This window comes from Colobus angolensis, unplaced genomic scaffold (assembly GCF_000951035.1).
Source record: "Colobus angolensis palliatus isolate OR3802 unplaced genomic scaffold, Cang.pa_1.0 Scaffold8, whole genome shotgun sequence".
NCBI lineage: Eukaryota > Metazoa > Chordata > Mammalia > Primates > Cercopithecidae > Colobus > Colobus angolensis.
In genome coordinates, this window is record NW_012121820.1 from 17,420,078 (window position 1) to 17,432,907 (window position 12,830).

The 12,830-nt window shown below is 52.7% G+C and overlaps 1 protein-coding gene across 2 annotated transcripts in view; it reads right to left on the reverse strand.

The window, feature by feature from the left end:
- Window positions 1-12,830, reverse strand: part of DLGAP4 (discs, large (Drosophila) homolog-associated protein 4) — a 171,533-nt gene that overhangs the window by 32,536 nt on the left and 126,167 nt on the right. The window contains exons 7-9 of one of the 2 annotated variants that reach the window (XM_011929110.1): window positions 6,119-6,480; window positions 3,871-3,950; window positions 2,593-3,005 (exon numbers count right to left, since the gene is read on the reverse strand). In XM_011929110.1, the coding sequence (XP_011784500.1) occupies window positions 2,593-3,005; window positions 3,871-3,950; window positions 6,119-6,480 (855 nt within the window). Of the gene's footprint in view, window positions 1-2,592; window positions 3,006-3,527; window positions 3,617-3,870; window positions 3,951-6,118; window positions 6,481-12,830 lie in introns of both variants that reach the window. The other variant, XM_011929109.1, reaches the window with a different exon arrangement.

Consider the following 12,830-nt stretch of genomic DNA (forward strand, 5'->3'; position numbering starts at 1 on the left):
GGGAGGCTGAGGCAGGAGAATGGCGTGAACCCAGTGGGTGGAGCTTGCAGTGAGCAGAGATCATGCCACTGCACTCCAGCCTGGGCAATAGAGCGAGACTCCATCTCAAAAAACAAACAAACAAAAGTTTTGTAGGCTGGCTGCAGTGGCTCATGCCTATAATCCCAGCATTTTGGGAGGTCAACCCAGGAGGATGGCTTGAGCCCAGGAGTTTGAGACTAGCCTAGGCAACACAGGGAGACCCTGTCCCTACAAAAAAATTAAAAAAATTAGCCGAGCATAGTGGCACTCTGTGGTAGACCCTTGCTACTCAGGAAGCTGAGGCGAGAGGATTACTTCGGCCTAGGAGTTTGAGGCTGCAGTGAGCTATGCTTATGCCACTGCACTTCCAACCTGGATGACACAGTGAGGCCATGTCTCTTAAAAATGTTTTTTAAATTTAGCAAATGGAGCATATTTTTTAAATGTGGCAACAGGACAAACCATTTTAGGAAAAACAAAATGTAAAAAGAAGAAAATGCAATAATAATATACTGTTAAGTTCTGCAATAAACAATATTTACACACTCAGTAAACAGAAACACTGATTACTATTTAAGCATAAAGTGTGATGTATACAGAGGGTGGGGGAAAGGGAGATAGAGGTTGTGTGAGAGGTAAACACTCATCTATGCCTATGGTAACAGGAAATTAATAGAAATGATTAATTTTAAAGAGGAAATATAAGGTAATCAGTCACATTTTTAAAAACATGTATGAAGGCAAATACCAGAATATATAGCTAGTAAAAACTAAAGGTAGGGCAGTGGGCTGGATGTTTTCTCTTAGAAGACTCTTTTTTTTTTTGAGATGGAGTCTCACTCTGTCGCCCAGGCTGGAGTGCAGTGGTCCGATCTTGGCTCACTGCAAACTCCGCCACCCGGGTTCATGCCATTCTCCTGCCTCAGCCTCCCGAGTAGCTGGGACTACAGGCGCCCGCCACCTCGCCCGGCTAATTTTTTGTAATTTTTTTTTTTTTTTTGAGACGGAGTCTCGCTCTGTCGCCCAGGCTGGAGCGCAGTGGCCCAATCTCAGCTCACTGCAACCTCCACCTGCCAAAGTGCTGGGATTACAGGCTTGAGCCACCGCGCCCGGCCAATTTTTTGTATTTTTAGTAGAGATGGAGTTTCACCATGTTAGCCACGAGTCTCGACCTCCTGACCTCGTGATCCGCCCGCCTCAGCCTCCTGAAGTGCTGGGATTACAGGCGTGAGCTACCACGCCCAGCCTTCTCTTAGAAGACTTTTAATGCTCTCTGATCCCTGTCTCTGTTTTGATTTTTTAAAATACTTTTCTTGTAAAAAGTTACTAGGTACTTTCCTCACAACACTTCCCCTGCACTAGTGGGTGTGACATCAAAGCTGGGAATTGGCCTAGAGGACAGTGAAAACAATGACTCTGATGAGCCTTCTGCATCATCAAAGGCTGCTGTCCTTAGGGCCCCTCGATCATGTATGGGATGTGGGTCAACACCATTTGGACACTCTGAAGACCTGTCCTTCCTGAGTGTGGAGGAGTAGCTCAATGGGAACCAGAACCTCAGGTGAACCAGGTGGGTGCAGGTCAACAGCCTGGAGCTTCTCAGGATCTCCCTTCCACCATCCAATCCCTCTTCAACCACCTTTGAATCTAGGTTCCCTACACATGTCTAGCACTTTCTTGAACTAACTTCTCAAAGGAATTTTTGGAAATTGGCATGATATAGATAGAAACATAAGTGGGAAATAAAAGCATAACTTCTTCACGCCCTGTTGAGACCCAGTTGGATCCCTGGTGCTTGGCACACAGGAAACACTCAGTAAGAAGCTGTTGGCTGAGTGTGGTGGCTCACGCCTGTAATCCCAGCACTCTGGGAGGCAGAAGTGGGTGGATCACCTGAAATCAGGAGTTCAAGACCAGCCTGGCCAACATGGTGAAATCCCGTCTCTACTAAAAATACAAGTCAGCCGGGTGTGGTGGCACATGCCTGTAGTCCCAGCTACTCAGGAGGCTGAGGCAGGAGAACTGCTTGAACTTGGGAGGCAGAGGTTGCAGTGAGCTGAGATCGTGGCACTGCACTCCAGCCTGGGTGACAAGAGTGAGACTCCATCTCAAAAAAAAAAAAAAAAGGAAGTTCTTGAAGGCATAATTAGGCTCCCACTTTTCTCTGTGTCAGGCCCTTTACATGCACGACCATATTCAACCCTTACAACATGCTCACATAGTGAGCAGAGGATTATCTCCATTTTACAGATGAGGAAATGGGGGCTCAGAGTAACCTGACCAAGGTTACTTCACTACTAAGGGAGGAGCTGGGATTCAAACCCAGATGTGGGTGACCTCACAGCCTGCACAACAAGCAGCTATCACCAGCAACCCTTTCTGAAAAGAGGTTTGGTTCAATAGGTGGATGGACGGAAGAATGCGAAGAAAGTAAGGAGGAGCTCAAAAACTAGTCCAAGAAGAGAACCTAAGAGACCTCCCCACTCAGTTCAGAAGCTGCTGGCCACCAGCTGGAGAACCAGCTGCGAACACCTTCTACCCTTGCCCAAGGACCATCTGTGTGGCACCTACCTTCTTCAGAGAGGTTGTTCTCTTTGGTCTCCTTGTCCATCTGGCAGCACCAGCCTTCTAGTCGCTCCGTTTCTGCCTGCAGCAGCTTTAGGAACCAGTAGCCGTCTCGGCGGCAGGCCCCTGGCTGTGCTGGCTCTGCTGGGGAGCTGGAGGAGGTCTCAAGCCAGGGGTCAGGTGGGGGCAGCGAGGACGCCTCTAGGGCAGGGTCGCTGTTGTCTCCATAGGAGAGGTTGCGCTTGATCTGGGCAATCTTGGGGGCCTGCCGGGGACCGGCATCGATGCTGATGGAGTTGGGGTGAGGGGTACAGTCCGGGAGGCTCCTCTCAGATGACTTACAGCTTGAGTCATTGGCATCCTGGGTATCCGAGTCTGTGTCCCGTCGGGAGGACATACTGTGAGAGGGGACGCTGCTTCTGTGGGTAGGGGGTGGATGGGGTGGGGACAGGAAGGAGTGAGTCACCAAGACGGCCAGAGACCAGAGGCCGCCTTGACCCGGACACACGGGAGACAGAGAAACGGATGCATCATCTGCTCACCATGCGCCTGAAGCGGGTCCCACAGCCCCCATCTCATTCTTGGCTCAGCCCTTGCCCCATCCCGCCCAAGCCCACACGCACACACACACGAGGACAAGGTCATAAGGTTGCCTGTTTACTGCAGTGGGGCCAGGAAGACCACCAGCATCAGGGCAGCTGAGGCCATGTCCCGGCCCAGCCGTGGCCCCCGTGGGTGACTGGTCTCACAGAGCAAGTGCTCATCTGTCCACCCGCCCGCCCCTGCCCAGCCTCCCATGCCTGGGCCACCACCCGCAACCCAAACCCAGCTTGGTTATTAGAAATCCAGCAAGGAGAAGTGGGTTAGGGAGAGCAGGAGAGGTGAGAGCGGAGGGAGGGAGAGGAGAGGGGAGAAGCAGCCGCCATCTCTGTCCGACTTACCGCCAGTCGTCCTCTACCTGAACCCCGATGGACTGGAATTTGGTAGCGGGACTGGGCTCCTCTTTTGGCACTGGCTGAATGCAGTCAACCTTATTGAAGGACAACGACAGCAACGGCACGGAGACAAAGACAAAAATAAAAAACAAACACCACACTTGCTGCTGAAATTCACATTAGTGGGACGACGCAAACGGACGTGTGGACAGACAGACACGAGGCATGCGGACACTGCACGTGGGCCCAAGGCCGGACCAGGTTAAGCCGGGCACTGCTCATTCGCGTGGAGGCGGGCGGGCAGGTGGATGGGAGGTGGGATGGGGTGGAGATGACTGGCTTTCCCTACTCTGAGGAGGGTGCCATCACATCGATCGCTTTGGGTCCGTTGTCCTCCGAGAGGTGGGAACCGTTCCTTCTAGTCCTCTCCTTCACACGCATCAGAGAGAAAAAAAAAGGACGACGAAAGAGAAAGAAAACACACACACACACAAAGCCACAGCCGTTATCTGGAGTAGTTGAAGCTGGCGGCTGTCTTGAGGCAAAGATCACTCCCCAAACCCTGTGGTGGAAGCCTGGAGGGCAGACCAGAGGTGCCTGCACTAAGGGCAAACCCTGGACAGCAGTTCTAGATTCAGAAACTGCCACCCAGATAGGAGCCACCGAAGTCCCTGGGCATTATTCATACTTGGCTGAGGTTACCTTTAGCACTAGGTAGCCCTGGGGAGCAGTAGGAAGGACTGGGGTCAGGGCCAAGTGGAAAGCTGTCACTCCCTCCACTCCTGTGAAGTGGAAGGAACAGGACAACAGTGATGCCCTGCGCCTGCCTTTCTTCTCTGGGACAAAGGTGCCGGGCCATAGGGCAGCCAGGCCAGCTTTCCTATCATCACTCAAGAATGAGGGAGAACCCACACTCAGCCTAGGGCATGAGGCACCAAAGGGTTCAGGGCATCCTCAGAAACTGGGGACTCTTCAGTCTCTTGGCCTTGTGGAGAGAAGTAGGGGCCAGGGAAGCTTTCTGGGACAGGGATGCAGCCACATTTCCCCTCGGCAAAAGCCGGCTCAAGGAATGCAGCATCACTGGATCTCCAGGGAGCTGCAACGAGAGCAAGAATGGGGCTGGGGTGAATCCAGGGAAAGGATGCCCAGGACAGGCCTAAGAGAGTCCTTATCCCGGTGTCATTTTCTGGGTGAAAGGAATCAAGGGTAGTCCTAACTCTTAGGCTTTCCGGGAAGAGCATCTGGTTTGGCCAAAAAGAGGGTGGTGCTGCCCAAAGATATGGGTGGTCAGGACAAAGGGTCAAAGATCAGGCTACTCTCTGTGTTTCTGAGAATCCCACCTGCAGGGCAGGGTCTGGACACCTAAGAAGCCCAGAAAACAGATAGCAGAGTCTCCTGGCCAACTCTCTCCCTGTTTATATGTGGGGAAGCAGAAGCCTAGAGCTGCCTCTTGGTGGAAACAAGTCTAGGCAACTGCAAGAAATTGCTCAGTAAGCCTTCTCTGTTCCATTCAAGCTCCACTTTGTGTCCCACGCTTCTGCATTTCAGTGCTTTGTTATCAGTTGGGCCACATCCAATTGCTCAGGGGTGGCTGGAGGAGTCCCCTGCAGCCTGTGCCACAACACACAACGCCTCATCCTCCCTGACTCACCCCCTGGGCTTGGAGGGGGCCTGTCTCTCTGCTCACCCTCACCCACTGTAGCTGCCCCTTCCTCACGGCCCTGAATGTGCCCTAGTTTGGTCTGCAGCTCCAGCCAGGGCAGGGAGAGTCCACTCAATCTGGATTTAGAGAAACTTAAAAACTACAATGCAGGGCCTAAGTTTCCCCAGCTCAGCAAACAAGACAGATTATTGGTATCAGGTGCATGCAGGAGTGCAATGAAGCAGTGGATGGGAAGCTGGCACACCTGCCCTGCTGTGTGCCATGACTATGAAGGGCCTGCTGACTTTGGCCACCTAGCCCTGGGGGAATCATCGCCTGGACCCTATCCCATGGAGGGAGGCATTGAGACCGGTATCACCTTTCTCAATGACATGAGCCTGGTCCCTCAAGCCACCTACCTGTCCCCAAGGCCCGAGAGGGCTCTGGGCAAAGTTCCCCTCGAGCAACCCCCATGGCTCAAGGGCCCTGGGTCCTGGGCCCCTGGCCCATCAGCGTCTATGCTCCATGCTGCTCCTGCCGCCAAGCGGGGCTATGGCCTCCGCACCCGAGCTGACCTTGGATTAGAGAACTGTTAGGCCAGTCCCACCTCCCACGGGCCAGCTGGCAGGGCAAAGGGTGGAGTGGACAGACAGACAGTGGACAGGCAAACAGTGGACAGGAGATGGCTGGCTGAGTGTAACTACATTCACTGGGACAACCCACTGGAGAAGGAGAAATACATGCCCGCGGCTGCTGACCAGTGGCACGTGTGGGCAGATACCAGTGAGGCGTGGCTATGGGTGGAATTCGGTTTGGCCACTTGGGGCTGATCCCCCAAAATAGAGAGACAAACCACCTTTTCCCAGGAGACCTCGTGGGCCTCCACCAGATGTAATTACACGCAGGCAGGTGCACGGAGTGGGCTGAGGACACACAGTGCAAAAGGAGCCCCTACTTGTATTCCTATTGATGACAGTTTCCTTTTGGGGGCGGCCTCGGGGTGGGACTCAGAGCTGGTCAGCGTCCCTTGTTCACTTTTCAGAGATGCATGTTTTGGGGGTGGCTCTGGGGCTTCAGGGGCTGGGGCGACTCCACCGCGTGTCACGCTGGGCGGTCGGGTACTGCTGTCCAGGCTGTCCGATGAGTTGCTCAGGCCCGACTGGCTAGTCACCTCACTCTTGTGGTCCTGGCTGTCCAGGTAGGTGTCCTGGGCAGACTCAGTACTGCTCTGGACTGTGACTGAGATGAACGGCTTTGAAGTGGTGCGTGGAGGGACCGGTGGCGGGGTCTTCTTATACGCCACTAGGCATGATGAACCTGCAGATGGATGAGAGAAGGGCAGGGGAGAGGTGAGATGGTGAAGTCCCCAACCCTCTCAAGCCCCTTCCAGTGCAGAAGCCCTGCCTGACTTGGCCCTAGCTCTGGCCTCAGCCATTCTGTCCGCAAGGATTTCTGGAGCAGGGAGAATGAGGGTCAAGATAGCAACGACCAAGACAGACACACACAGGCCCTACCCACCCTCATTCGAGACAAAGTCTTGAGGGGATGCCACCACTGGCCAAAGATATCCCCCACGTCAGTCACACACAAACTTCATTACCCAGCAGGGGCATGTGCTAGGTGAAGTGTGTGGGGCCACAAGGCTCTCACAGACCCTGACCCGTGTCGTGGGGAGGTGGTGACAACCGAGCAGATGTCAAAACAGCTAAGGAATGGTTAACCTTGCTATCTTCAAGGTCACTGAGAGACTCAGTGCTCCCCCTGGTCTTTTCTTTTCACACCACCTTCCCTCTCCCTTATTCCCTCTGCTTGGATGCCCCTCTCCATCTGGTCAAAAATGAACATATCCGGCCGGGCACGGTGCCTCACGCCTGTAATCCCAGCACTTTGGGAGGCCGAAGCGGGCAGATCACCTGAGGTCAGGAGTTCAAGACCAGCCTGACCAGCATGGAGAAACCCCGTCTCTACTAAATATAGAAAATTAGCTGGGCGTGGTGGCACATGCCTGTAATCCCAGCTACTCGGAATGCTGAGGCAGGAGAACTGCTTGAACCCGGGAGGCGAAGGTTGCAGTGAGCTGACATTGCATCATTGCCCTCCAGCCTGGGGAATAAGAGCGAAACTCTATCTCAAAACAAACAAACAAACACACACACATACACACACACACACAAAACACATCCTTCAGGGTCCAGCTAACCCCCTCCCCTATCTTGCCATTCCTACCCCACCTCGTCCTCCTTATGGGAAACCCTGTACACTGGTCTGCCTCCCTGTTCTCCACTGGTCCAACTCCCTGTTCTCCACTGAGATTCCCAGAGCCAGGCCCTGCCATGGGTAGGAACCTGAGCCATCTCTGAATCTGACCCCGATCCCAGCCAGGGGCTGACCCACAGCAGGGGCCCAAAACACCAAAGGCCCACTGCTTGCTTCTCAGACGATGAACTCTGTTGGCAATAGAAAGTGCGCTTTTCCAACAGTAACTACTTGCTAGGAGGGTGAGGTTGGATCTAGTGCCTTTCTCGGCACCTTAACTCCAGCTGCCTGTTGCCCTGTGAGAACTGAAACAAGCCCCTACCCTGGTCTGGGCCCACAAGCCAGATAAGCCCTGCCTTCAAGGGGCTACAATCATGGTGATGGTGATAACCCAGAGGAAACTCAAAAAACAAGGCCCAGTATCATAGGAGCTGTGGACAGAGGACTGCAGAAACCACCCATCTGCCACTATGAGATACTATCACATAACCTATCGGAATGGCTAAAAAGTGACAACATCAAATGCTATTGAGAATGTGGAGAAACAGTGATACTACTATCATGGAAAACACATTGGCATTTTCTTATAAAACTAAACATGCAGCAGGGCATGGTGGTGCACACCTGTAATCCCAGCTACTCAGGAGACTGAGGCAGAAGTTGCAGTGAGCCGAGATCATGCCATTGCACTCCAGCCTAGGCAATAAGAGTGGAACTACGTCTCAAAAAAAAAAAAAAAAAAGTTTTGGTAGAGATGGGGTCTCACTATGTTGCCCAGGTTAGTCTCAAATTCCTGGACTCAAGGGATCCTCCTGCCTCAGTCTCCCAAAATGCTGGGATTATAGGTGTGAGCCACTGTGCCTGGCCTGTAACATTCTTGAAGTGACCTAACTACAGAGAACAGATTAGTAGTTGCCAGGGGCTAGGGCAGAGGAGGTCACTAGGGAGAGGGTGAAGGGGAGGGCAGGAGGGAAGTAGGTGTGGCTATAAAAGGGTAACTAGAGGGACCCTTGTATGAAGTGATAGAATAGTTCTGTATGGAGTGTGGGGATGGTTACATGAATGCATGCATGTGATAAAATTGCACAGCACTAACACAAGTGAACACAAGTGGAACTGGGGAAATCTGAATAAGGTGGGTGGATTGTATCTGTTGACATTCTAGATGTGAGAATGTATTACAGTTTTGCAAGATCTTACTATTGAGGGAAATTGAGTAAAGGGTACGAAGAACCCCTTTGTATTATTTTTACAACTGCATGTGAATCTACAATTGTCTAAAAATTAAAAATTTAATTTTTTTTTTTTTTTTGAGACGGAGTCTCGTTCGGTCGCCCAGGCTGGAGTGCAGTGGCCAGATCTCAGCTCACTGCAAGCTCCGCCTCCCGGGTTTATGCCATTCTCCTGCCTCAGCCTCCCGAGTAGCTGGGACTACAGGCGACCGCCACCTCGCCCAGCTAGTTTTTTGTATTTTTTAGTAGAGACGGGGTTTCACCGTGTTAGCCAGGATGGTCTCGATCTCCTGACCTCGTGATCCGCCCGTCTCGGCCTCCCAAAGTGCTGGGATTACAGGCTTGAGCCACGGTGCCCAGCCTAAAAATTGAATTTAAAATAATCCATCTGTTCATCCAATAGACATCTATGGAACCAAGGCCTTGTACTGGATTCCAGGAAAGCCAGGAGCCCTCATCAGCAGAGAAACAGCTCTGCAGTGAGTTATTTGAAAGTAACACATGCCACGATGTTAAGCCCAGGGAACTGGATGCTGTGCCTTGTGCCCAGCCTAGTCCAGAGGCAGACAAAGTGCTCTGAGTTCCAAGCCAGGAGCACTCACTTCCTACTCATCTGTTCGAAATGTCCCAGTCCTGCTCAGGCCTTGAGAAAACTCAGGGATCCCCCAGACACCCGCATCTCTGGTTACCAACCAAACAGCAGTGTGCAGGCAGAAGCACAGCCACCTCTCTGGGCCAGAAGAAAGGCAGCAGGGAGGCAGGAGGCAGGGCTCAGGTCAAAAGAAGTATGGCCCTCTAACACAACATCCTGCGAGAGGGGGGACAGGCCTGCTCAGCGAACAGGAGCGCCTGCGTTCAGCTGGCCACAAGGCACAGGCTGCAGGCCAAAAGCTGGGTCATTTACTAAGCTGTGCTCAGCAGCTTTGCGGCTTTGTAATGTAAGCCTCAGTGCCTGTGAGGTAGAGATCATGATTATGCCCACTTTGCAGGTGGGGCACGTGAAGCTCAGGAAGGTTAGACAACTTGCTCAGATTGCAGGAGTAAGCAGCAGCCGCATCTGCTCCATGGCACAGCCACCTCACTCTGCTCTCCAGGCCTTGGGCCCCTCCTCGCTGGGCTGGGCTGCAGGTGTTTGGGGCCTTCACTCATCACCATACCCCTACAGCATCCTGCTGGGCCCTGGGACCAGTCTGCAGGGGTACACCAAACCAAAATCTGACTGTGGGAGTAGAAAGGACCTTGACTGAGGGTGAGGCCGAGGCCTGGCTTCCAGGCTCCTGCTTGCCCTCTGGACTTCTCAGTACTCTCATCTGTTCCAGAAGCCGGGGTGGGAGGGATTCTCACTGGGTCACAGCATACTGTATTCACACAGCCCTTGACAAACTCAAAGCACTGTCCCATTCATCCTTTCCCTCAAGGATGGGTGTGGAGCCTCCCATCACTGTGACTGCAGGGAAGATCCCCTCTGTGAATGCCCTCTCCACGGATGCCTGAAATTCTCTAATTTGAATCATTTTGGTGGTGGTAAGGGTCCAGAAGCCAGGGGGCAGTGTGGAACCAGACTAGCCTGAGTTCAGGTCCCAGCTCTGTCACTGACCTGTTGTATGGTCCCAGTTTCCTCCTTGTACAAAGAGCGTGATTACGTAGGTTGCATTGCAGAAACTAAGGCTGGGCCAGGCCTAGGCTTGGCATGACTCCTCATTTCTGGTACAGAGGCAACTGGGCCTGTGGACAGGGTGGGGATAGGGGGCAAGCCAAATTTCTACCACTCCCCAGCCACTGGCAGGGAGTCTGGTCTGGTTCTCCGACTGGCCCAGGAACAATTTCCCCTAAGACCTGGACGTTCGTTTAGAGCAGTTCTTGAAATCTATGGCCACCAGTGCCCAGCAGAGACAGGACTAACTCACTGAGGATTTCAGGAAAGGAAAGGATTTGTTTGGCCTAAAGTTCCAAACAAATGGGGTTTTTTGCCCTAGATCAGAAAACTGAAGCCAACCTCAATTTGCTCAAAATGTTTAAAGGGGTATATATCTCCCTTAGGAGGGCAGCAGTTAGTATAGGGGAGCAAGAACTGGGCATTAAGCCTAGCTTAGGCTTTGTGACACCAGAGTCCTTGTTCCCATCTGTGGGGTAGGGATGACACTGTCCATGAAGAGTGTGCATGCAGCATTCACGAGGGTCTGGTGGGGAAGAGGCACACCTTCTTCCCAATGTAAGACAATAGGACTGCCCACAGCCAGGGTCTGGACAAAGGACTGACCCTCCAGCCTCACTCTCAGAGCTGCTGGGCCCACAGTTCTACTAAGCACCCTCAGAAGCCCTGAGCTCTGGCCTAGGCAGCCAGTTATCAGAGGGAAAGGTGACCCAGCCAGAACGCAAGTCCAGGCCTGATTCGGTAAGAGGAAAGTGAGCTTATATTGGATCCTCTATGTCTCCTGAGGCCACAGTCAGATAAGTGGTGTTGACTAGCATACAAGATTTGAGGGCTTCAGGGGCTCCCTGGGGGGCAGGCACCCCTCTGCTCTGAGTATTGCCCCCCTGGAGCAGGGAGATGGGACCTAACCTTGTACAGGAGAGCTCTCATTTCAAGTGTGTGAATGCAGGAAATATAGTGAGGAAATACCTTGCCCCCACCTCTTCCAATACCTCACCCCGGCCACTTCCTCCCCTGCTGGGGCCTTCACACATACTGTTCTTCTGCCAGGAAGGCTTCCCTCAGCTACTCACAAGTTTCCGAATTTCTTCCTCTGAGAGCCTCCCCTGAGTGCCCTCTCTTCTTCCACCTGGGAATCTCCATCAGAGCACTGACCACATCAGTCCATGGGCTTGGAGGAGTCACCTGACAGCTACAGGCCTGGGACAATTGAGGGAACTCTGTCCTGCCAAATCATGCCACATGCTAGGACTGGGGTTATGCCTCAAGCACAAAGGCTCTCAATAATTTGTTGAAAGAGAAAATAAACCTCATTATCAGTACAAAAACCCTCAGTTGCAAAACACCCAGATTATTTGGCCATACAGCAAAGGCTCCCAACACTTTAGTATCCAAGGTTCTAGGGCCCCTCCCAAACCTGAGCCCTTTCTGCTTGGTCCCTGCCCATCCATCTCGGCAGCTTCATCTCATGATCCTCCCACCCCCTAAGCATACCGCCCCCTTCCAGCTTCAGAGAACCAAATGCACAGTGCACCATTCCCAAACACAGCACACCTCCGTGCGTCCAAGCCTTTACATGGGCATGGGTTTTTGCTGGAGCCCCCTTCCCCTGTCATCCTTGCTTCCTGTCATCCTGCCAGCCCTTAAACCACAGCACACGAATCCACCCATCCCCGTCCCGTGGGCTGCATGCTTGCCTCTCCCAACCCCCTCTCAGCCATGCAGGTCCCTCATGCCACAGCCCAGACACAAGCCAGTTGTACGATGCATCCTCTGTGCAGCCTGCTCCCAGCCCCAGATATCTAGCCCAGCCTCTCTGCCTCCCAGCACCTAAGTCTTTGCTTTTTCTAGAGAAGCTTCCTTATCTCATTATTTCTGTCTTCTACCTCAAGATTTTATCCTCCAAACTGCATTTATCAGGTCAGAATGAATTTGTTTCTGCATTTTTTTTTTTTTTTTGAGACGGAGTCTTGTTCTGTCACCCAGGCTGGAGCACAGTGGCGCGATCTCGGCTCACTGCACCCTCCACCTCCCAGGTTTAAGCAATTCTCCTGCCTCAGCCTCCTGAGTAGCTGGGATTACAGGCGTGCACCACCACGCCTGGCTAATTTTTGTATTTTTTAGTAGAGACGGGGTTTCACCATGTTGGTCAGGCTGGTCTTGAACTTCTGACCTCGTGATCTGCCTGCCTCGGCCTCCCAAAGTGCTGGGATTACAGGCGTGAGCCACCGCGACCGGCCTGCATTTTGTTTTTTATTGTAAAGGTTTTAAGATGGCCAAATACTCAGGAGTGGCTGTGACTCCATTTCCTGAGGGATGTGGAGGATACAGCAACCCCAAGAAGCTAGTCCCCTGCATGTGTCTTTGGAGGTCAGGCTGAACTTGGTCCTGAGGCCTAACACAGGCCTCATGCCTGCTGGCTCCCAGGTGATGAGGGGGCAAAGGAGAGGCGGTCTGAACTCCTCAAGAGGAACAGATGCCATGGGGCCACAGACAACCTGGAAGCCATGGCTCAGGCTTTGCAG